The 25,951-nt window shown below is 36.1% G+C and overlaps 2 protein-coding genes across 2 annotated transcripts; one reads left to right on the top strand and one right to left on the bottom strand.

Moving 5' to 3' along the window:
* The first annotated feature begins 4,043 nt into the window (after positions 1 to 4,043).
* On the top strand, positions 4,044 to 5,694 carry LOC131153367 (GDP-mannose 4,6 dehydratase 1). Its single transcript, XM_058105640.1, has one exon. The coding sequence runs from the start codon at positions 4,169 to 4,171 to the stop codon at positions 5,300 to 5,302; it is 1,134 nt and encodes a 377-aa protein (XP_057961623.1). The 5' UTR covers positions 4,044 to 4,168; the 3' UTR covers positions 5,303 to 5,694.
* A 516-nt stretch (positions 5,695 to 6,210) lies between these two features.
* Positions 6,211 to 22,398, bottom strand: LOC131153377 (uncharacterized). The gene is made up of 6 exons (XM_058105651.1): positions 22,218 to 22,398; positions 21,865 to 21,948; positions 21,657 to 21,741; positions 8,058 to 8,146; positions 6,882 to 6,993; positions 6,211 to 6,583 (listed from the first exon to the last, which is right to left on the bottom strand). Exons 1-6 carry the CDS (start codon positions 22,251 to 22,253, stop codon positions 6,387 to 6,389), a joined length of 603 nt encoding a protein of 200 aa, XP_057961634.1. The 5' UTR covers positions 22,254 to 22,398; the 3' UTR covers positions 6,211 to 6,386.
* Positions 22,399 to 25,951: the final 3,553 nt, after the last annotated feature.

Genomic DNA, 25,951 nt, shown 5'->3' with positions numbered 1-25,951 from the left:
CATACAATTCCATACAGTTTTAGTATTTTCACAAAACCATTCCAGTTCATACGATACTCAAATACATACATACATACATACATATGGTCAGTGTCGTCACACTACTCACAACTACACAAGGTCACCTAGTCTCACAGTGGTTACGCTCCAACACATTAAACTACGAAGGTTTCCGACTTAGGCCCAATAGTGAATCCATTGCTACATATGCAACTACACAAGGTCACCTGGTCTAACCCCGATAACGTTACCATGTGCAAACTACGCTGCGTCAACCCAGGCCCACTGTGGTCCGTTGCTACATTCGGTGACCAGCCGAATCATACTGGTGATATTTCGCACCCCAGATATAGAGCCAGCCACTCTTGGTGATATTTCGCACCCCGGATATAGAGCCGGCCACTCTTGCCCACGGTAGTTAATCGTTACAGGGCACAGCGTATGGTAGTTAGCCGCCCCTAGACACTCTTGCCCACAGTAGTTAACCGTTATAAGGCACAGCGTACGGTAGTTAGCCGCCCCTAGCCGTTTTTCACAAAACCTGGAATCACTTTGGAACTCACGTCCCTATACGTTTCAACGTACGGTAATAAGCCGCCACATAGCTGCTTTTCACAAATACCTGGAACATTTACATACATGCACACATACCACACTTATTTGGTTTACGGTGAATCATATCGTTTACAATTTCAAGATACAGTTTATGCAAATATGGATTACGGTCACCTCAATAATACAATTTAAATAACAAAAATGGTTTTCCAATCAAATAAAAGATGATACTCGAAATCCCCAATTTTCTCAAAAACTGTAACCCGAAAATCCCGTGTTTTTACCCGATAGATTTCCCCAAATAAGTAGTCAAAACATACATACGATCGTAGCCTACAGGCTTACCGATCATGATTTCGAAAATGAACTGATATAAACAGAATCCCCTTACCTCAACCCAAAACCAAACCACAAACTCTACAACCTTCAAAACTACGAACCGAGACTCCTAAATCTACATTTCACAATACTAAACATGCTTATAATTCAGACTACTACACATATATCGAATCAGAAATGAAAACCGAGTCTTACCTCGATTTTGGCCCGAAACCCGAAAATCTCCGAAACGAGATTCCGATACGCAAAAGTTGTAGAGAATCCTTCCACGACCCTCGTGGTAACCTCGGATTTCCGATTCTATCAACGACTGGAGAGGAAATCTAGAGAGAGAGAGTAGAGAGAGTTTAGAGAGAGAGAGTACAGAGAGAGATATGAGATTTCTTAATGAAGAAGAAAGAGAAAATTCCTTCTATACCCCTTTGACCCGACTGGTTTTCGTTGAAGAAAAGTCCCTTCATCGACGAAAAGTCAAGGATTTTGTCGAGCATGTCGGCAGCCTCATTGATGAAGTCTGATATTTAAAATTTTCCAAACCTCTCGGCTTCTCCTCATCGATGAACCTCTAAATTTCATCAACGAAAAGTGTACTACCTTCGTCGACGAAATATGGCTTCGTCGACGAAATTTGCAGAAATCTATTTTATATTTTTCTGGCTTCTCACACATATATTCCGCCTCAGTCGTGGATAATGCTACCAGAGACTGTATCATGGATCTCCAACATACTGGTCCTCCTACAAGGGTAAATACATAACCTGTTGTAGATCTTTTGTCATCCATATCTCCAACATAATCAGTATCAACAAACCCCATAATTGAAGGACAACCTTATTGTTTGTCGAACATGATGTCATATCTTAATGTACCTCGTAAGTATCTGAGTATCCATTTGACGACTTCCCAATACTGCATTCCTGGATTAAAGAGAAACTTACTAATCATGCTCACTACATAAGCCAAAATTTTGCATTGAATAATGACTGATTGACATTAATGAAAAATCCATCTACAAATAAGATTGGGTATGCACTAAAAATAAGATTGGGTATGCACTTTGATTGAATAATGGCTGTAATTGTAGTAAATTATAATAATGACTGATTGACATTAATGAAAAATCCATCTACAAAATTTTTTAAATAATACTCTACTTAAATATTTAATTTTTCTTTAGAAGATTAGTTTTGGGAAATTGAATTTATAACTTAGGCAAATGATATTTGAATAATATACATGTTTTATGTAATTTGTCTTTTGATGAATTTCTTTTATTTTATTTTAGTTTAATACAACATATGTTTTATTGCATAGAGCACATAAATTTACCTTTTTAGTTTTTCAACATTAGTCTACTTCGAATTTTTCAACATTAGTGTCCTTAATTCTCCCTAATTCACCCTTTTAGTTTTAAAAATGTTGAATTATAGATAAAATGAATCTAGTGAAACGACTCATCAAATAAAATATAAGAAAATTATAAACCTATGTGATTTTTTTATGAATCTAGTGGCCTCCTCTATTCACAAATATTAGCCTACACTCTTATTTTTCTTTCATTTTTTTTTTTTTAAAGAAGAAATTATCCTCTTTATTTCCTTCATATTTAGGGTTTTATTTTTCTCCTATTGTTTACATGATATTTTTTTCCCCTTTTTTGGACTCCATGATCTGGTTGGAACTTCTAAAAATATCAGATAAATGAAAAAAGAAAATTATTTTTTCATGTTTAGTTCTCAAAAAGGGTGAAAAATCAAAAAAAAAAAAACCAAATTAATAAACAAAAACTTGATTTTACATACAATTAGAATATATTTTAAAATTTTATTTTTAATAATACTCGACATATAAAGAAAATACAATGAAAAATATTTCTTAAAAATTTCTTTTCCTTTTATTTTACCAAACAAAATTTTGTTCGAAATGAAATTTATAGAGAACATGAGAGAAAGAAAAGTAAAGGATGAAACATTTTACTATTTTATATTTGGTTATCAAATTTAAAAGAAAATAATATATGTAACAAATTAATGCCAAAATTTTTAATCATACACATGACTAACATTTAATTTTTATAATTTTTAATTATATTAGAATAATTATTTTAAATATTTAATATAAACATAAAGTATAATAATTTTTAAGTTTCTTTTCTTTTCTTCCATTTCCCTAAAGTAAATCCTTGATTCAAGTAAGTCGCACCAAATCTAAAAAATTTAAGGGTTTGTTTGAGATTGTTGTTATTTTTATTTTTGTATAGTGAAGGAATAGATTATAGAAAAGCGTTTGTTTATATTGTTAGTTTTCTATTTCTGTTATTAATTTTCAATTGTTTGTGGAAAAATTGAAAACTATATTTTATAATTTTCAGTTATTTTGGCAACTTATTGTTAGAAATTTTAATATTCAAAAATAATTTTTTTAGATTAAATTATTCATTTTTACGTTTAAAATTAAAATTAAAATTAACTGATCCTATGAATTTAAATATAATTAGAATAAAAATATACATAAATTTTTAAAAATAATAATAAATATAATTACAAATATTTTCACTATTTTTTAATTGTCATATCTAATAAGTTTTTTTTTTGTAAAGCAAATTTTGAAAGTATAGTAATATAATTATAATAATTTTTATTTTATTATAGTATTTTTCGATGTGTGTCATTTTGTAATTTTATTGTGGTAATTTTATTTTTATATTATTATTTTATTTAAATATGAAAATCAACATTTTTTTATTAAGTTTTAATTTGATTTAGTTTTATTAATATTAATCAAACAGATTATTAATTAATTTAAATTTTTTTAAAAATTTTAATAATGATGTCAAACGGCTGTTAAATTTTTAACAGGATTAAAAATAGACGGAATATTAGAATGCCTTTATTTCCTATTTATTATTATTATTATTATTTAAAAAGGTGCTACCCTATTCCAATTTTTCATCATTAATCCAAGGTGAGTGTACGTTGGTTAACAAACTTACAGGACCCATCAAGCCCGTCTGGGGACAGTTCAGAGACGACAACTCGAGAACACGTGTACACCTTTGGCCAATCAATGCGCACCGCACCGAGACACGTTAGAAAGATTTTACAGCCGAGATAAACGGCGGTGACTCCACATCCCGAAATGACGAAAATGTCCTTCTTCCTTCCCACCCCATCGCTCTTAAAATCCACACGCATTTCCTTCTCCCCTGTCTCTCTTCCACACCGTGTCTCCTTCTGTGTGTGCGCCGCCTTCCGAAGAGCTAACCCATAAGCAGATGGAGTCGGTCAAACCAATGGCGTCGTCAAACGACACTCCCGGATCCGGAACTCCGGCCAATGGTGGGGATGCTCCAGTGCCGCCCAAACGCAGGGTGGCGCTGATCACCGGCATCACGGGACAGGATGGATCCTACTTGACGGAGTTCCTGCTGAACAAGGGGTATGACGTTCATGGCCTGATCCGGCGGTCCTCCAATTTCAATACCCAGCGGATCAATCACATCTACATCGACCCCCACAACGCCCACAAGGCCCGCATGAAGCTCCACTACGCTGACCTCACCGACGCCTCCTCCCTCCGCCGCTGGCTCGACACCCTCCTCCCTGACGAGATCTACAACCTCGCCGCCCAGTCCCACGTCGCCGTCTCCTTCGAGATCCCCGATTACACAGCCGACGTCGTCGCCACCGGCGCCCTCCGCCTCCTGGAGGCCGTACGCTCCCACATTGCCGCCACCGGCCGCTCCCACATCCGCTATTACCAGGCAGGGTCATCCGAAATGTTCGGGTCCACTCCCCCTCCCCAGTCCGAATCGTCCCCCTTCCACCCCCGCTCCCCCTACGCCGCCGCCAAATGCGCTGCCCACTGGTACACCGTCAATTACCGCGAAGCGTACGGGATCTTCGCCTGCAACGGAATCCTCTTCAACCACGAGTCGCCCCGGCGCGGGGAGAACTTCGTGACGCGGAAGATCACTCGGGCCGTGGGTCGGATCAAGATCGGGTTGCAGAGCAAGCTATTCTTGGGGAACTTACAGGCGTCGCGAGACTGGGGTTTCGCGGGAGACTATGTGGAGGCGATGTGGTTGATGCTGCAGCAGGAGACGCCGGACGACTACGTGGTGGCGACGGAGGAGTCGCACACGGTGCAGGAGTTCTTGGAGGCGGCATTTGGGTACGTCGGATTGAATTGGAAGGATCATGTGGCGATCGACAAGCGGTATTTCAGGCCCGCGGAGGTGGATAATCTCGAGGGGGATTCGAGTAAGACGAGAAGGGTTCTTGGGTGGAAACCCAAGGTGGGATTTGAAAAGCTAGTGAAGATGATGGTGGATGAAGATATTGAACTGGCGAAGAGGGAGAAGGTTTTGGTTGATGCTGGGTTCATGGACGCTCAGCAACAACCATGAGTGAGTGATTTGTTTTCTCGTATCTGATAATTTCGTTCGGATCGTACCAACCTTCTTCAATGATGATGATGGGATCTGGTTGAATGTTTTGATTCAGAAGGTGAATCTTATTGTTGTGCTCTTCTTCTCCTCCTCCGTTTTTTGAAGTTTTTTTTTTTTAATTATTAAATTAAATTTCGGGGCGTTTGAGTTTCTTTTAATCCATTCATTCAATTCTCAGCTGGTGAATTTATGAAACCGAGGGGAAAATATTGCTGTTGAGTTTTTATTACTCTTTAGAGAAGTCCTTCGTTATTTTTATAATAGAAATATTGGGAATGTGAACTGCTCAAGAAAAAAAAATACCTTGCTTGGAACTGGGAATGGTAATGCAATGACTTGATTCGGTTTTTTTTCTTCTTCTTCTACTTATTGTAGTGCCAATGAAATAGAGTTCAGAGAAGTTCCCATTTCTCAGTGAATTTATGTTTTTTTTTTTTTTTGTTTTTTGGCGTTTGGCATGTTAAAACTCTTATCCACTGAACTCTTATTACAATTGAATGATAATTAATTAGCAAATTTTTATTCTCTCTATCCTGAATAAAAACAAATTTTAATTAAACATGACTAAAGATTAAAAAATTAAAAATTAAATCAACGAAAGTTCTCAAGAAAAATAAAAGAAATTATGGAAGGATTTATTTTTCATCTTTAGATATTGAGAAAAATACTTAGCCAATATATATATATATATACTTCCAAGTGTCTTGGCCCAAAGATTTTACATTACTTCCATGAACTCATCACATGGTCGGGAAGGGTCAAACCAGGAGTACAGTAACCATGCCATCTCATCAGATTCAAACAAATTGTGCAGAAAATATTTGATCTGCACATGGAATGGAAATGGAAAAAAAAGAGTATGAATATTTGAACAAGAAACATAATGAAGTCGATTAATAAATTTAATTCCATCTCATTCCAGCATACCAAATTAGCACCAAGATGTTTGGTTACATTCCGAAACATATTCATGAAAAAAAAGAAAAGACAAAAGAAAACCAAACAAAACAAGTTTGACTTGTCTTCCAGGAGAAGTTGGGCTTCAATTTGAAATTCTCTGCAGGGATGATGAGCCATTACTGGTTTCTACATTACCAGTAGCTGCTGCAAATGGCTCAACAGATGATCGAAGAGGTTCAGGCCCTTCTCTGGAAATTCTATTGCACAATGCATTGCAGTTACTAATCACCTCAGTCAACCTTCCTTTCAACTCCCCAATCTCAACCTGCAATGCATGGACTGCATCCATTTTCCAAAATTAATGGGTCATGAGAACACGAAAACAAAGGGAAATAAAAATAACATTTGATCTAGATTCCTTGTTATTATCTAAACTACCGCGCCAAACATTCTTGAATGAAAACAATAGTTGATGTCAACTGCATGCCTAGCAAATTTGTGGTGTTGTTCATGACTCCCAACCCAAATTTTCATCAAAATTAGGATTCGGGCCTTCTGTGACTCTGGTCAATTACCAGAACTTGGAAGGTCAACTTATTTTCACCTGGAGAGATACTAAATGAAAAAAACAGACCACCTTCTGATAGATGCTGCGAAGTTGTTTTCATTGCTGAGACAGAGTAATTAAATCGTTGAAGAAGTTTAACTGCCAAAGCATCAGCAACTTCTATCTTGTTTTCTATCTCATCCTGCAGCAACAACAAAAGCAGTGCACAGGGTGTAAATATTTAAGTTTTATGACTTAGAAATGGATAGTGATACAACTTGTTTTTTTCTTAATATGTGGGTAGTAATACAAGTTAAATTTCCTAAATAAGATGTAAATGATTGACGACCCTTAAAATGAACAAACAAGTTTCTTAACTGCAAGGGCGAACTGCAGGAAGGGCTTCAATGCCCAAAGATAAAATCAGACAATAACCCCCTGTTGGTAAGCAAAGAAATGGAATGGGAGTGATCTTTATATTTCTACATACTTTCCTAATAATTTTTCATTCCATTCCACTCCAAACCCTCCATTAAAATGCATCAAACTAGTTTCATGAAGCTTCATGCCCTCGTACTATTGTACTGGCAAACACTGCCACTAAGCACACTGCCTTTGAAAGGGCGGGCATTTGAGAAGGAAATAATACAGGCAGAGCGAGGGAGAGTTATGGCATTTTCCTCAAACAATTTATTATCTCCCACTTTCTACAGTTCAGAATATGAAAACAATTTGAGTCCTCACAAAGCATTCTCAATGAAATTTGATAAAAAATTTGATCTAAGCCCAGCAATCAAATCACGAAAATTGCTCTAGTTTGAACTTCCAAGCATATTGAGATCCATATATCTAGGGCATATCTATAACCTGTCATGCTTCAATACCACCCTTTTTGACAAAAGGCAAAACCTACGCCATTAAATTGAGTGTAAGGGTTGTCTGGCCCAGATTATATGGATTATTTTTTTTATTTTTTTTTGGGGAGGGAAGATCTAGCCAAATAAGATGATAGCCCTTTCAATTCGTTCCCATGGTTCGATCCATCACAGTAAAATGCTCTGTGTTTGAATTCTGATCGCTTTTACGCAAGAAAGGGGGAAGATATAAGGGATCTTGGATCAATTTTAATCCTATGTCTCTATCTATGAGGCAGATAGGTGTATTACCATTAATAATTTGTTTTCATGCCTTGGTAGTGTCAAAGTCATTAAATACGCTACCAGAACTATTTTTGAACACATAAAATTTATCTTCATGAAGGCAAACCTGTTTTTCGCTAATCTTCTGGGCCTTCCCTTCATGCCAATCACGGTACATTGAGAATAGCTCCAGAATCACCTTCGGATTCACAACACCTATTTCAATCGAAGGAAATTTAATTTATGACCATTTAGCCCTTTCCCCCGCCCCCCCTATATAGAAGGGTGACAAGCAGCATACAACAAAATGTTGCAGAGAATGCAGTTATACTATAATATAACATTTAAAAAAATTCCCTCTTCAAACACTAGTGCAATGTAGAATTTTCAGGAAAATAATGTTTAATTTATGAACATTTAGCCCTTTCCCCTGCTCCCCCTTTATAGAAGGGTGACAAGCAGCATGCAACAAAATGTTGCAGAGAATGCAGTTATACTATAATATAACAATTAAAAAAATTTCCTCTTTGACTAGTGCAATGTAGAATTTTCAGGAAAATAATGTTGATTGATGTCTATAAGCTCCCATCTTGACAATTAGATCTGCCTTCATATCTTCCAACTCAGAAACAAGAGAAGCCACAGCTCAAAAAAGCATAGCTGCTAAAAAGAACCTAGATAAGTCAGTATCAGAAAATACACAAGATTACCACACTTGTGAGAATGTTTGATAAAATTAAGCATTAAGTGCTGAATAATGAATACAATTCTGAATCTGTGAACAGGTTGTATATATATAACTAGAACCAGTCTGTAAATCTGAGCACTGAATGATTTGAGTTGTTTGGTAATTAAGCTCTGAATAAGTGTGTTTTTTTCCCATTTTAGCCCTTCAAACTATCTAGGGTTAAATTTAAAGAAATATAAAAAAAAAATTTACATATTACCCAATCACAAAATTAATTGTGAAATATTCAAATCATATAAAAGGCATTTACAAATATACTGTAATCTACATGAGCAATAACCCCACCAAGATTGCCTTCATTCAAATGTTTAATGTTTCCCAACACAACCCTCCAATGTACACACTATCCAACCATGATAGAAATTTAACAATTTAGAAAAAAGAGAAAGAAATAGCTACAGCTATTCATTATTTAGCTGATGGAGGAGAGTATTGATATGAACCATCCTCGACAGATCAAAGAAGAAATCTGGTAGAATTGGAAATTTTAATAAATTTTTTTTAAAAATGAAAAATAAAAAAAAAAATAAAGTAAATTTGACACCAATCTAAATCATTCTCAACTGAGACCCAAGAAGGGAATCACTGCCCGGTCTGTGAAGCTCCATTGTTGCAAGCACAAAAACCTGATAAAGAAGATGCAAAAAATTGTTTGACTCAACCTGATAAGACCCTTGGGTTTTATCGTAGGGAAATTGGGAGAATTTAAAGAATGGAAAATAGTAAAATTAAATAGGGCTTGATCACTTGAAGGGGATCTGCCTCCAAATTAGCAAAAGGCTATGAATTATGTTATTGCTTGAATCAAAAATCCCCATAGGGGTTACACATATTTATAGGGTAGAGAAACTTAATCCTATTAGGAATGTAAAATATACCCCTTGAATCCTAATTGATTTGGGAATTCCTAAAAAACATTAAATAATCCTAACATTAATCCCAATTGATTTGGTAATCATATTAATTAGAAATCCCAATTGATTGGGAAATCATATTAATTTTTAAATCCCAACTGATTCGGAAATCCTAACAAACCTTAAATAATCCTAACATTAAATAGAATCCCAATTGATTTGGGATTGTGATAGTGCTACTAACATTCTGTTTGCTAATAATCTTGCAGGAATGATGTAATTCTTCTCCCAACTTCTCTTTTCTCTTCTTCTAACCGTGCAAAGGAAATTGCAGCGGTTATAGTCCGTGGCTGACGCATTTTGACCTCACACCAAATGTCAAGTAGGAGACCTTTATTTAAAGTACCCACGAGTTGACTTTCATTCCAATCTTTAGTCTTGTTTGATAACCGCTCCAATCGTGTCAAATACTCCAAGACAGTGCTAGTTTGGCTTATTTTAGCAAGCTCTCCATCGATATTCTCATATCTAATGGGTCCAAATAAAACAAGTAATCCAGAAATAAGTTCTACCCATGAAGGCATTCCATAATGAGCTTCAAACCAATCATACCATTGAATAGCATCGCCATCCAAACTAATAGAAGCAATCTCAACTTAAGATATTTCTAGAGTGCGGTGAAAGCGAAAGTATTTTTCAGCCCCAGAAACCACACCAATAGGGTCATCACTATCCCACCGAGCAAATTCTACCTTCATACAAAAAGGACCATGATCATGCTTTGCATTCCTTGGTAACCTCCTTCACACATGTATGGCTACTCCCTACGATTAGCTAATGTAGAGACATCATCTTCTCTCTCTTTGTGGGAAGATGCATTGTAATGAGTAGTTTAGGTGCCTAAAGTAGCTTTCGTCTGGGACTCGGCTGAATTTTCTAAGGCCATGGAGTATGAATGAAGATCAAGAATCCGAAGATCTTATTTTTGTCGGTGGGTTACCGGCGTCCACAAGAATGCCAGCTCTGATACCAAATGATAAGACCTTGGGATTTTATCGTGGATATCATATTAATTAGAAAATCCAATTGATTTGGGAATCCTAACAAACATTAAATAATCCTAACATTAAATAGAATCCCAATTGATTTGGGAATCATAACACATTAATTAGAAATCCCAATTATTTTGGGAATCCTAACATTTCTGCCTCCGTCAACATACAACCCATTATTTTGCATAGCAAGTTTAACCTTCAGACACTTGCTCTAATACCAAATGATAAGACCTTAGGGTTTTATCATGGAGAAATTTAGGATATTTAAAGAATGGAAAATAGTGGAGAAGATAGGGTTTGATCACTTCGAGGGGATTTGCCTCCAAATTAGTCAAAGGCAATGAATTATGTTACTACTTGATTGCTTGAATCGAAAAGCCTCGCAGGGGTTACGCATATATATAGGGTAGAGAAACTTACTCCTATTAGGAATGTAAAATATCCCCTCAAATCCTAATTGATTTCGGAATTCTAATAAACATTAAATAATCCTAACATTAAATAAAATCCTCCCAATTGATTTGGGAATCATATTAATTAGAAATCCCAATTGATTTGGGAATCCTAACAAACATTAATAATCCTAACATTAAATAGAATCCTAATTGATTTGGGAATCATAACACGTTAATTAGAAATCCCAATTGATTTGGAATCCTAACACAACCACAATAATAGGGTAGGGTGGCAGTCGAGTTGAATCAGTTAATGGAGTGTTCTGCTCCCTTTTGCATGCCGCAAAATCAGTTCCTTTATATTTCCTTCCACCTGTGCTTCTTGCATGACTTGCACCCCTTCACCAAAGAAATTCCATGTCCACACCTCCCATGCATCAGCTTTCAAATTCTTACCTTTTACAAAATATAGATAAATAGTTGGAGTGCTGCATGAAAAAGAGGTTTAGGGTTTAGGAACAAAGAGGAGAGAGGAGAAAAGAGGCTGTCTTGCTAGAGGGGTTTGTGGCGTGAAAGAATAAGAGAGCAGAGAGGCAACTATGTCAAAAAGGAATATTTGGTTGGTGCCGGCCAAATCAGCAAGGGAGCACCTATTTAGAAGTTAAACAAACAATACAGGTTCATCTAATACTAGACAAGAGCCTAGCCTCTATTTAGATGCTATTAAGTGCAAACAAATGGCCCCCTTAGATAGGACTATACAACCCAATGAACCACATCTGAAAATTTGTCCTAAAACTTAAAGGTTTGCCTCTCTAGGTTACTAGAAGAGAGCCTCACTTGGACAAGATTGCCAACCCAATGGACTGTATTTGCAAAGTCATCTTAAAATTTTTTAAGGTGGTTTAATGGCATCCTGTCTACTTTGCCTCCTTATAGGCCCAGCTGCCCAGCTAAGGGCCAATAGGTTAGCCAAGTAACAATATCCAACAGCAGCAGGTTTGAGTAGGATACCAAGATCATCCCATCATCTCAGCACAAGGCCGTCGCCAACACCCATATGAGATGATTTCACCAAAAAGTGGGAAATGTTCAGCACTTCAGCTTCATTCTCTCATAAATACAACAGGCCCACCCATGGTTTGTAATATACACTCCCCAATATTTGCTCAACCCAAAAGCTTCTTACAAAGTACAGCCTACAATAAAACAACCCTATGCAATAAGCCCGTGGAGAGTCAAGCATCCCAGATTGTGAGCCACATATTGGAATTTTGGAGAAAGAAAACTCAATCTCCAAACTACTAACAGAAATGGCTAATCCCTTGCAAGAGCATCCTAAAGAATCACCAAAAGAAGAAACTCCATTTCCAATATTTCCCATCATAACAAACGATGAATCATTCCAATGATCATCTAAAGAAGAGACAGTCTCCTAGAGCTAAAATGATGAGCTAGCCATCCACTCACAGATCAGAGTACGACAATCCCACAAATGATGAGGGAATAGATGTATGAAAATCCCACAATTGATGAGGGAATAGATGACAACATCAATCTCTCAGAGAATACCTCATCTGCTCAATCTCTCAGAGAATACCTCATCTGCCATCCTAATGCAAAGCCCAAGCAGTTCAAATGGTAACAGACCAACTATCTCATTAGAGGGGATTCCACCAAACTAGTAAAGGAATAAAATCCTGGAGCTCCATGCTAAGTGCATAGAAAAATTAATAAAATAAGGGATTACGCTAAAAGAAGTCATCGGAAAGGTTGTTTCCAAATTCGTTAGGAGACTCAAAATTTGGTGAACAAACCTTGGAGATTATCGACAACTGCAGATATCACAAGTGCCGAATCTTGATGTCTTCATATCTACAATCATTGAGGAATTTTGTGGCACTTGGGAGGACTATGTTACCCAAGCCAGGGAAGAGTACATGAAGATTAAATGCTGCTCACTTAAAAGAAAAGATCTTGAGAAGCATTATAATTTTATCTCTGAAAGATACTACACTCTTTGCGGACCAGATGACATCAACCTCAAGTAAGCATACCTCAATAGCCTGCCTGATCCACTAGGAGAAGTTCTCTGGGAACTTCAAATGTGTGGAAAAAGACCCGAAAACACTTCTCTCAATAAGTTCAACAGAAGTGCTCTCATGAATCTGGATACACTCTGCAGAAAGTATGACATATACAAAAGAGTCTAGAAAACAGACATGAAGATAACCAAAGAATGAAAGATGAAAGATCTTCTCATCAAATGCAAAGGAGACAAGTAGTGCTCCTATTCAACGGGAGAAAGAGAAGATGTTTATCCAGACATGAAGATAACCAAAGAATGTAAGAGGAAAGATCTTCTCATCAAATGCAAAGGAGACAAGTAGTGCTCCTGTTCAACGGGAGAAAGAGAAGATGTTTATCTTCCCAAAAAGTCCATAAAATGCAAACACAAGGAGAAACGATGGAAATATCTTAGATAAAAGAAGCACAGGAAGGACCCAAAAGATAACCAATGTTACATTTACAACCAACAGGGACATAATGCCTAGAGGTGTCCTCAGAGACGAAATAGAATCAAACTAATTCAAATGCAACATAAAGTCTCATATTGGGATTCAAATGTTGACATCAAATCTATTTTCTCTATGGATGGTCATCAAAATGAAGAATCCATTCTTGCCTTCCGGCAAAGGAAACAAACCGACTTATCAGACTCTTCGGACGAAAAAGATGAAGATTTCAATAGCTATCAAGTCAATCCAAGTATGGAATGTTCCCACATTCAAACAAGCTATGTAGACAGCCACAATGAATTTTAAAAGAAATGCTCGAAGCCACTGTGGAAGAATCCAAAGTTCTTTGTTAGCCTTCCATTCAAGAAAAATAAGGATATCAACCCTACAAAGGCAAACCACAAGGGAATGAAACCAAAGCACTATTTATTGGCCCAGAATGAATTAGCCCAACTGCAAGATGAAGGGCTAATTGAGCCCAACTACGTTAAAATGGGCCAGTGAGACCTTCTTTATCAATAGAAAAGCTGAACAAGCACAAGGAAAGCTCAGGCTCGTCATCAATATCAGCCTCTCAACTATTTCCTTGCTAGTGACAAGTTCCCATTACCCAATAAGGCTAGCCTCTTTTCACAATTATAGGAGGCCCAAAGTTTGACTTGAAAGTGTGCTTCTAGCAATTAGGCATCCATCTAGAAGATAGGCCCAATTTCCACTAGCAATAGGCAGTCATGCCATTTGGGCTTAAGGTGGCCCTATTCATTTTCCAAAAGGCAATGATCAAGATATGCCAGCCCATCCTCCATCATGCCTTGATCTACATTGATGATATTTTCCTCTTCTCAAAAGATCTGGCATCCCGTGCAAAAATCTTAAACCAGTTTAAAAAAATAATTGCGCAATATGGGTCATGTTGTCAAAAAAAATGTGATAATTGGGGCTGATTGATTTCCTTGGGATGTAGATTAGCCAAGGAAAGTATGAACTGCAGCCACATATTGCAACAAAACTCAGCACTAGATGACGACAAAGCAACTGCAACAATTTCTTGGTATAGTCAATAATGTGGCAGACTTTGTCCCAGAGTTCGCAATCTACACGACATCACTATTAACTTTTGAAAAAGGAAGATGTGCCCCCTAGAAATCCAAACACATAGAAGCAATAAGGTCGCTTAAAGGAATGGCCACACAACTTCCACCTCTCTAGATTCCTAACAAAGGCAAAAGAATCCTACAGATTGATGCAAGTGATAGTTATTGGGGTGCAAGCTTGATTGAAGAAAAGGACGATGAGACTAGACACATCTTTGGATACAAGAGTAGAGCATTCAAAGAATCAAAGTCACATTATCACTCCACATTCAAGGAGATTCTGATGGTGAAAAGAGGAATCGAAAAATGTGAGTTCCATCTAATCAAACACACTTTTATAGTACAGATGGACATGTCATATTTTCCAAAGATGATACAATTTAAGAAAAAGATACTCCCGCAAGGACAACTCCTTAGATGGGCTAACTAGTTCTCAAAGTATAAATTTGAGGTGAATCACATCAAGGGAAAGCACATCATACTTAGTGACTTTCTCTCAAGGCCAACCAATCTTCAAGTCCTCTTCGTCATGGCGTCCTCATCCTCTTCAAACTCACTCATTACAAAGAGAATCCAAAGCCTCCCCAGTGAAATCCAGGACAATATCCTTTGGCATACTATCGAAAAGGGGAACACCAAAATGATTCAGGGTTTCTAGTCTATTATTCTTCCCAACTACAGTTTGGTCAATGCACCACTAAAGTATTTAGACTAGCACCCACTTTGTCCTTACCATAATGGCATTTGGGACCCAACAATGCCTTACATAAATTTACCAAAGGAGGCCTTTCTTCTTCTCTAGCATTTGGTCAGACCCTAGCTGTATAGCTACCTAAAGGACCAGTGGGTTAGTTGGCTTGATTTCATGACTAGATTCCCTTATCTCTTGGTCACTTTTCATTTTAGAGGCAAGGTCCAAACTTAGGGAGGGAAAACATATGTCAATATCTTCCTTATATGTGAAAGGATACAAAGATTCAAAGAAAATCCATTTGTAGATCCTCACTTATCAGCATCCCATTGGATCGAAACAAGAAAAAACATGTGTTATATCAATAATGTTGACCTAGATAAACTGCCATAGGACCTCTTCAAGCTAGTGCACTACTAGAATGATGGAAGGGCTAAAAGTACTCATTACTCAGTCATGTTCCCCCATTTTTATAAAACTTACATAACAAACAGGGTGACACTCTACTACGTGGACCAAACAAGTAATAATGGAACTATTGACGATCTGGAAGGTATGGCCCGTTATCCAGTATAGGAAAAGAAAAGTACAAAGCAAGATATGATCTCTAATTTGCCACGACAACACCAATCCTAGTATTATTAGCTTTCATTGTATTGTCATAGTCAACTTTAGCTTTTACCATATTGTCATTATCGTTGTAAGCTAGCTTTTACTGTATTGTCGTTGTCAGCTTTATCAAAAGCCGCTTTAAAAAAGTAGCTTTAGATAAAGTGTCGAGTAAAATTTTTCCCATATGTTTTATAAGGGGTAAGATAAGAGCATATGCCACAACATATTGCCTTACTCCCCTATATATAAGGAGTCCTCCAGTTCAAAGAGACGCAGAGCAAACGAGAACTAAAAGTCTCTTGTAATATTTCTTTTGTCTTCCCCTCTAGTCTTATATTTAGTTAGTTTGTCTAATGAAATATCTCTTAGTGTGTTTCTTGCTCTATTCTTCCTTGTTCTACCATTTCTTGCTATCGATCCACCAAACGCTGAATGCAAGAATTGTTAGCTTCACAATCTTCCCCAACTTCTGCATGCACTTATTTGATCCAAATATGAGGACTACTCTCAAGGTCCATATCCAGATTGTTGGAGCACCCCAGATCTCTAATTTTGTTGTTGCCACTCTCCATTACCAAATGGTCTACAGGCTCCAAAATCATTCCTTTGATCTAACAACTCCTCATGAAAACCAGGACGCTCTTTTTGTCAATTATGATATTACCCTCGTCCCGAGCCATGTTCATATTCTAAGAAAATTACCCCGAGAAGAGCTACTCAAGCTCCTCCCGCAGTCTTGGATTACTAAGTATGAGCAACTGCATCATATTTACAAGCCAGTCATACTTCCGAAACAGATTTAGGAAGGGTAATAGATGATAGAGCAATGACAAAAATATAATAGGAGGATGATAAGGAGTCATAAGAAACGAAACTGGAAATGAGGTGTTCAGTACATGTGCATTTACCTTTCTGAACAGTAATAGGAGGATCAACATCATGGGAAGTATGATCATCAAACGAGGAAACCAAAGGCGTCCTAGTAGAAGCTAAAGGGGACTCTCTTCCTTGGAACCGCTGTCCTAAATACACCTACAAATTGGGATGATCAAGGCGATGAGAAGGACTTGAACTACATGGAGACTCAGATGGTTGGTTGGGTAAGGACAGCAACGTAGAATCTGGAAGATTAGGCAAAGGAAGAGACTCATTGAGCTCAGAACCGCTCAGTGACCAGGTGTAATAAGGTGTAGATTCAAAGAAGGTAATATCGACAGAAACAAAGAAGCGATACAGCATAGTACTATAACAATGATATCCCTTTTGAGTATACGAATAGCCTAGAAAGACACATTTTAGAGCACGAGGATCCAACTTATCCACCCTAGAAGTTAGTTGATGAACAAAGGACACACACCAAAATATATGAGGAAGAGAAAATAAAGGTGAATTAGGAAAGAGAATGGAGTAGGGAATTTTACCACTAAGAACAGAGGATGGCATTCTGTTGATCAGATAACAAGTAGTAAGTACAACATCATTCCAAAAAACTTTAGGTACATGCATTTGATAAAGTAAAGTGCGAGTGATTTCAAGAAGACGTCTATTTTTCGGCCCTGCAACCCCATTTTGTTGAGGAGTGTAGGCACAAGATGATTGATGAACAATAGCAAAATGAGTCATATAAGTAGTGAATTGTGCACTGAAAAACTCTTTAGCATTATCACTTCAAAGTATTCGAACTAGAAAACCAAATTAAGTTTTTATTTCAAAACAAAAGGCACAAAAGATATGAAATAACTCATAACGATCTTTTATTAAATATAACCAAGTCATTCTTGAATAATCATCCACAAAAGTTACAAAGTACCAGAAACCCAACTTGGACACAACCCTACTAGGACCCTATACATCTGAATGAACCAACATAAAAGGACTTGCAGCCCGTTTATTGACTCGGAAAGCGAAAGAAACACGATGGTGCTTTCCCAATAGACAAAACTCACAATCAAGACTAGACACAGAAATCAAACTAGGAACAAGACATTTTAACTTTTCCAATATGACCCAAGCAACAATGGATTTGGAAAGGTGTAGTAGTAGTAGTAGTAGTGCAGGTGGTAGAAGGAGATAGCGGCTCAAAGTGATAGAGTCCACCAACTTCACGCCCTCTACCAATCGTCTTCCTCGTTTTCAAATCCCGAATAACCACAGAATCAAGGAAGAATGTCACTGAACAATTCATTGATTTAGTAATTTTGCTAACGGACATAAGATGGAAAGGAAATTTGGGAATATATAAAACCGAAGAAAGAGAAATAGAAGAAGAAGGATTTACAGTCCCAATACCCTTGACTGCAATAGTGGATCCATCAACAAGAGTAACACAAGGTAAATTTGCAGGATATTGAAGAGTAGAGAAAAGGCTAGGTATACCTGTGATATGATTAGTGACAGCAAAGTCTATAACCCAAGGACTAGGACGAGAAGTACTGGATGACAGGCATACTACGTGCTTACCTGATTGGGCAAGAGATGCAATGGGAAGAAAAGCTTGTTGTGACGCTTGATACTACTGGAACTTGGAATACTCTTCCTCTGACATAGAGACAATATGTTGCCCCCCACTTGACCCCAAAAGTGAGGAGTCAGTGGTGGCTACATTAACTGCCCCCAAAGGTGTGAAGTCAGTGGTGGCTGCATTGGCAACATGTGAAGCTCTACCGTGAAGATCCCAACACTGCTCGATACTATGATTATTCCATCCACAATAAGTGCACTTGCGAGGAGCACCTCTACCTCGTCCGTCTTTACCACTATGACTACTCGAACAACTGCAATAGTTTTTGCGGTTGTATGGTAAAGAACTAGAATCACTTTGTGTAGCAAAGGCTGTCCTTTTAAATCCAGATGCAAGAACAAAAGAATGCATGCTAAAGGAAGCAAGTAGGGCACGAACATAAACATCAGCAAATGATGGCAGCTCGGCACTACTGAGTATCTAGGACTGAACTGCCTCAAACTCAGGTCTCAAGCCTGATAGAACACGAAGAATTATCATCTTCTCCCTCTACTTCTACATCTCTCGAACGTTGGCAATTATAGGTTGCACAATGTTAAGCTCCTCATGAATACGCTTCATCTCTCCAAAATAATATGCAATGCTCCTATCTCCTTGTTGTAACTAAAAGTACACCTGGGATAAATCATACATACACATAATGTTACTGGAGTAAAGAAGTCTGACATAATCCCAAAAGGGAAACAGTCAAGGCATCTTCTTGAACCCACACGTCTTTTCTCTTCTCATCAGAGGACTCAAATTGGAGCAAGTGATCATATTTCCCTAATCCTGCTAAATAAATCTAAATAGCTTTAGACCATTGAACATAGTTCTTTCCATCCAATTTTTGAATCGTTATTTGTAGCAGCGATGTAGGAAACAAATTTTTGGGATTCAAAGACTATGTCCCAACATTCACAAATCAGCAATCACACCAAGAAGAACAATCAAAACTAATTAGGAAAATTACAAACTATGTGAAGCACAGACACAATGACTGACAAGATGAACAACTCACTGATGGATATAGCGCTGCCACAGCACTCACAAATAGTACCCACACCAAAAACAAGAAAAACAATCAATAATGAACAATCACAAACCATGTGAAGCATCGACGCAACCACGAACAAGGTGAATAACTCACCGACGGATATAGCATTGCCACAACCTCACAACTAAACATACGAATGCTGCCGCGGCTCCAAAAAACTCACAAGGAAGCCTTCACAAACCCTGAATTGAAATTAACAGACTACCGTGAGTGCATGGTCGAAAAAGGTGGAATTTTTTAGCAAACAATTGGCCTAACAGCTTGATAATATAGTCTAAAGAAGGAATCAGAGCATGGCATAAGAAAAAAATAAAAGTGGCCAAAACTGCTCTCGTACGCCGGTGCGTGGGGTCGGCTCTACTGGCATTAGGCCGACATGTGAGGGCGCATGGGTGGCCCTCAGGCGATGGGGTTTTGTGGGGTGGGTCGTCGGGGGGGTCTAATTATGGGTATATGGTTGGTTTTATGATTTAGTATGGGATGGAGGTGGATTAGGGAAGAACAGCTGCAGGAATGGTGTTTTCTGGCGACGATTGAGGGAAATAGGGTTTAGATAGGAATCATAGGATCATGCTCTGATACCATGTTAAGATTTGATTAAAATTGAAAGACCTAATTTGAAGATAGGTCTCTCCCTCTATTTATAATACAAATTTAAGTACATTCTAATGACAATAATACCCACACTAACTACATTATAATGACAATAATACCCACACTAACTCTCACTAATTAACATACTAACACACTCAATAATAATAATACTAAAAGACATATATAACCTCAAACAGCAACACCTAAAAGCCCAGCTAAACTCTCTCAAATAGGGTCAGCAACAGCAACACAGACAGACAAGAATAGATCCTCCATTCCCACCATCCACTTTGCCTTTTAGCTCTCCACAACCAACATACCAGCCTATATCAATGCAAGCCTCTTTTAGAGGCAGCAATTCCTTTCTTCACCTAAAAAAGAGGCAACATACTCAACAAACAACCCAAACCCAAAAGGTTGAAACAATAGCCGTCTCCACAATGCAGAAGAAAGATAAGGAAAAGGTCGGAGAGTCAAGCATACCAAATTGTGAGCCATAAATCGAAGTTTTGGAGAAAGAAAACTCAATCTCCAAACTACTGACAGAAAAGGTTGATCCCTCACAAAAGCATCCTGAAGAATCACCAAAAGAAGAAACTCCAACACTTCCCATCATAACAGACGATGAATCATCCCAATATTCATTTGAAGAAGAGACACAGCCCCCAAGAGCTATAATGATGACCCAGCCATCCACTCACATATCAAAGTACGACAATGCCACAAATGATGAGGGAATATATGACAACATTAATCTCTCAAAGAATACTTCATCTGTCATTTCAATGCAAAGCCTAAACAATTCAAATAGTAATGGACCAACTATCTCATTAGAAGGGATTCCACCAAACCAATGGAGCAAATAAGACAACATATTCATTTTGTACAGTTGCCTACATGAACTTCAAATGCCACAGAATAAGATTAGATCCCTACTAGCATGGAATCCAATTTATTCCCTTACTCATTTGTAACTATTGCATTTTGCTTTGGAGGATATAAAATTTTTGGTTTAGCTAGTGGAAACATAAGATAACCTTAAGTAGGCTGGGAGTAGTGCATTCATGCACAAAGGCATGAGTGAAGCTATGGGAGGAAACCTTCCTATCCAATATCTATGAAATTGGATTCTTAATAAATCCGTATTGACCCTTGCCAAATAGTATTTGCAAGAACCTAGAACCAAGTTCCAATTTCACAGTCAGAACCTTCTATTGCCAAGTTTGAGTTTGAAGCTAAGGATTATGCTTAACTGCTCAAGGCATTTCATATTTCTCCGTCATCATTTATGCATTTGGCTTATGTCACTGTGTACACCTGTGCACACTTCTGAAGTGAATTACGTGAAATTCTTCCACAACTCTTTCTCAGGTTTATTTCAGCATAATTCATGTTTCCAAATGATGACACACTAGAACTATCAAAGTCACAACTCAAAAAACTAAATCCCTGTTTTCGAATTTGCATCCAACTCCAAGATTCAAATTCCAAACTCCCAAACATCAGGTAAAGAACAAAAAAACAACCTTTAGCTACAACCTATTAATTCTCAACCTGCAATGCAAATATGCAGTTCTTGAAAAATAACAATAGCAGCAGCAGTATACCTGAAACCGAAGACGAGGAGGGCTTCCTCACTAGAATATCTGTCAAGCTGCTCTCTGCAGGTGGTGATGTTAGAATCGGTGTAGCCTGCAAATAAAATAAGGAATTAAAAAAAAAAATCACTACGAATCTCCAAATTAAAACCCCAAATGAAAGATGAAATTAGACTAACTACCAAAAAACATACTCAGGAATTTAGAGAAATCTCACGATTTTGAGGGATTTGAGCCTCTCTAAAATGGGATCTGTGCTTTCTGTTCTCTCCGAGACGGTGGTGATTTCATCGCCCGGTCTCTTCACGCAGAAGATATGATGAGAAAATTAAAGGGAATTAATGATGATGGTATGATGGGAAAATCAATAAGAATTAACACACAGGTGATACGTCGAGGAAATTAGTACGAAATATTAAAGATGAGAAAGGGTCTCTGATTTGTAAAAGTTCGAATGCATCTAAGGAGTTCAGCCATGCGAAAGCAGTTCCAAATCAAACCTCTGACGAAAAGGGGTAAAGAAAGTAGAAGATAGCAGTAGAAATTTGCACAATAAAAAACAAAAAACACCTGTAAGTTTAAGAGAGTGGACTCTGAAGCACCCATGAGTGGTGGCTTGATTCTCCGGTCGTCAGAGATTTTCCGGCAATGCCACTCGGGCCACCTCCGCGAGCCGGCAGCTTGCACACGCTTTGAGACGAGACAGGTTCGCTTTTGGCTGAATTATGTATTTGCTCCATTAATTTAGCGCGGATTTATTATTGCGGTTGCACCCTGAAGTGGCCGTTCGGTCAAAATTATGAAAATAATAATTACAACTAAAAATTTAAATTTAAAATTAAAATCACAAATTAAAAATAAGCAAGTTAATATTTTTCAAACTAAAATAACTTTTTTTTGTTTTTAAAATTAAATAATAATTTAAAATTTTTATTAAAATAATAATACAATAAAATCAAATTTGAAATATGACAATAAAAATAAAAATTATTATAATTATTTTTACTTGATTATCATATTTTAAAACTCATTGTTTAATACTACAAAATAATTTTATTGTTAACATATTTTAAAATGAATTTTATTTTTAATTTTTTTGCAAATTTTATTGATATTTTATTATATTTTAAATTCACGTGATCATTTTTATTTTAATTTTAGTAAAAAATTATGTATAAAATAAAAAATTTAGTCCATAAAAGTTAATTATGGTGATTGTCGTGTTTAAACTGTCATAACAACTAAAAATCATACAATCTATTTTTCATGAATTTCAACTGAAAATTGAAAACATAAATAAAAAAATTAGCAACATAAATAAAAATGTCGACGTAATTTGTTCTTTCACAATACAAAAATAAAATCAAAAGAAAAAAAGAAACTAGAAATTATACTAAATACAACAACAAAAAAACCAAACCTTAGTCCCACTAAGTGAGGTCAGTTATATGAATCTTTTTCTACCAATTTATGCGATCATAGACCATTTCTTTTAATAGATTTAAGAATATTAAATCCTTACTCACTATCTCCTCTCAAGTTATTTTAAGTCTACCCCTACCTCTTCTACTGCCCCCTCTACAGTAACTAAGTCACTCTTCCTCATAGGTGCACTATAAGACCTACGTTGCAAGTATCCATACCATCTGAGTCGTCCCTCCCTTATCTTATATTTTATAGGAGTTACACCTAACTTATTACGAATATGTTCATTCCTTAATTTATCTTTGAATGTTTTACCACTTAAATTAGTGATTTTTTTTTTTGTATTATCTTTGGAGTAAAATGGAGTTAGTAAAGGCTAAACAAAGTCTTATGGTTAATCCTACTTAGCATGTTTGATAAAATTAAATATTAAGTGATAATTTTTGAGATTATGTTTGGTTCACAACTAGCTATTCCTTTGAATAAAATTAATATAATGAGAAATTTGAAAATAAAGGTAGTTTATGCTATGTATTAAAAATAGATCCTTACGATCTCAAAATCCTACAAACTCCAAATTCTAATTTCTTGCATTTTAAAAAGAAAATTTAAAACCATTTCTTGATTGGTTGAATTCTCATCTCTAATTTTTTATTGGAGCGTATTATTAATTAGTACATTTTAATCATAAAAAATACCTATATTTATGCTCTTAAATTGTTGGTTAACTTTCACATAAATCTCTCCCTCACTCTCTTCCTCTTTTTTTTATTTGCCACAAAAATCTCTTTCTCGGGACAACTCTATCTCCTTTTACAAATCCAATATCATCCAAAACATGTTTAAAGGCATAACTCGCGTCCATATGTTGTAACTTTATATCTGTGCATTATTATTTATTTGGATTAAAGTATGAATGTAACACCCCAATCCCGAAGGGGTCTGGGATATTAACTTTTTACTATTAATTTACAGCGGAAGTAAAATAAACTCAATTATTATTAAATCAGGCTAATTATCCATATTACAATCATTTATTTAAAAAAAAATTTCACAAACATAAATATCTGAAATCATACTAATATTTCTAATCAATCTTTATTTTTCTAATCCCCACCGCATGCTTGCTAAGCCTGATTTCCGACATACTCTTCAGAGTCATCTGAAATAAAAATATGATTGGAATGAGACGACGCTCAGTAAATAAATAAGATTATTATTAGTGTGTAGCCAAAATGAGTTTTTAAAAAATTTCGTAAAACAATATTTTATACTATAACTTCAAAACTGCTTTTAGAATAAATATAAATTTAAAATTTACTACATAAAACTTTTACCATCAATTACAACAATAAAATTTTATAATCATATACTATAACTGTTAAATTAAACTTTTAACTTTAAAACTGTAAAAATATTTAATGACAAACATACATATACTTTTCCTTATACGTTTTCTTTAAATCGTCATTTAAGTACCAGAATGATCTTTTTCATGTAAACTTATACTTTTCCTTCAAATCATCAGTAACTTTGTACACGTAATTAAATATGTATAAACATATATTGTAAAAACCACCCTTAGGCCTGTTTGTAAGTCATGTTTACTCTCATGACTGGGTTGTGCGGTCTGAAGACTAGACTTAACTGACTGGCCGACCAAACTAAATCAACGTACGTAAACTTTAAGTGAAATTTTCCTTATTAAGTCCTAATCCAGAATCAGGTATGCACTCAGGAGAAATCCACTAACATAAATAAACACTCTGTAAACAGTGTGAGTGTACTCTGATCCGTTTAAACTTTAAGCTGCGATACTGAGCATCTGTAACTTTGAACTTGCTTTGCCATAAGGGGTTTTAAAACCATCTTATTATAATTTATGCAATTTAAAATAATCTCGTAAAAATATCATCTTTACTCATATTTCATAAAAATGCAACGTGAAAATAAACTCATGCCACACAATTTTTGTGTTAAAAATATATATAATTTTATTTTTTGAATAAAAAGAAATGCTGAAAATTTACCCGAGGGGATTAGAACATTTCTTAACCAAAAAATAGATGCAAGTATATTAAAGATAGAACTGGTATAATTAAATATGCGTAAAAAATAAACTCATGGAAATTTTATGAAACTAATTAACATAATTGAAATTTACTTATAGAATAAACTCGGGTATGAATTTTAAATAAAAAAAAACTAACATAATCAAAATTTACTTACCTTCTTCTTTTACCTTGCGCTACGAACACAATAACTATCTTTAAGAAATGAGATCGGAAAGAGTGGGCGAGTGAGAACTTATTCAAAAATTCTCTCTCCACCACAAATTCTTTCACTCACTAATCCTTCTCTTCCTTGAAAAAATTGTTGTAAAAAATGAAGGTTGAGAGCTTCCTATTTATAGGAAAATTTTGGAAAAAAAAATGAAATTTATAAAAGTGTGGGGAGATAGGTGAAATTATAATTTTTAAAAATTAAAGAATGGGCAAGGTATGGGTTGAGTATTGGATGGGGATGGAGGGCATGTGGGAGTGCTTGCCACCATTCCCATTAAATAAATTTTCAATTAATCACTTACCTAATTAATTAATCAATTAGTTAATTAATTATTTTATTATTTTATTATTTTATTATTTTTCTTAATCATTATTATCATTGTTATTACTTTTAAACTATTTTTAGTATTTATTTATTTTTGAACAAGAATTAAATTTAAATTTTGAAAACTCATGTGGGCCCCACATGGTCTTGTGGGCCTCACACAACTTCGAGACCCGAATGGATTCTACGTAACTCCAATAATCCTCATACGATTTTATAAGCCCTACACAGCTTCAAGACTCGTGTAAACCTCTACACAATTTCGAGAC

Source organism: Malania oleifera, chromosome 1 (assembly GCF_029873635.1).
Source record: "Malania oleifera isolate guangnan ecotype guangnan chromosome 1, ASM2987363v1, whole genome shotgun sequence".
Lineage (NCBI taxonomy): Eukaryota > Viridiplantae > Streptophyta > Magnoliopsida > Santalales > Ximeniaceae > Malania > Malania oleifera.
Note: the sequence above shows the minus strand (reverse complement) of the source record. Positions and strands in the feature narration are given on the sequence as shown.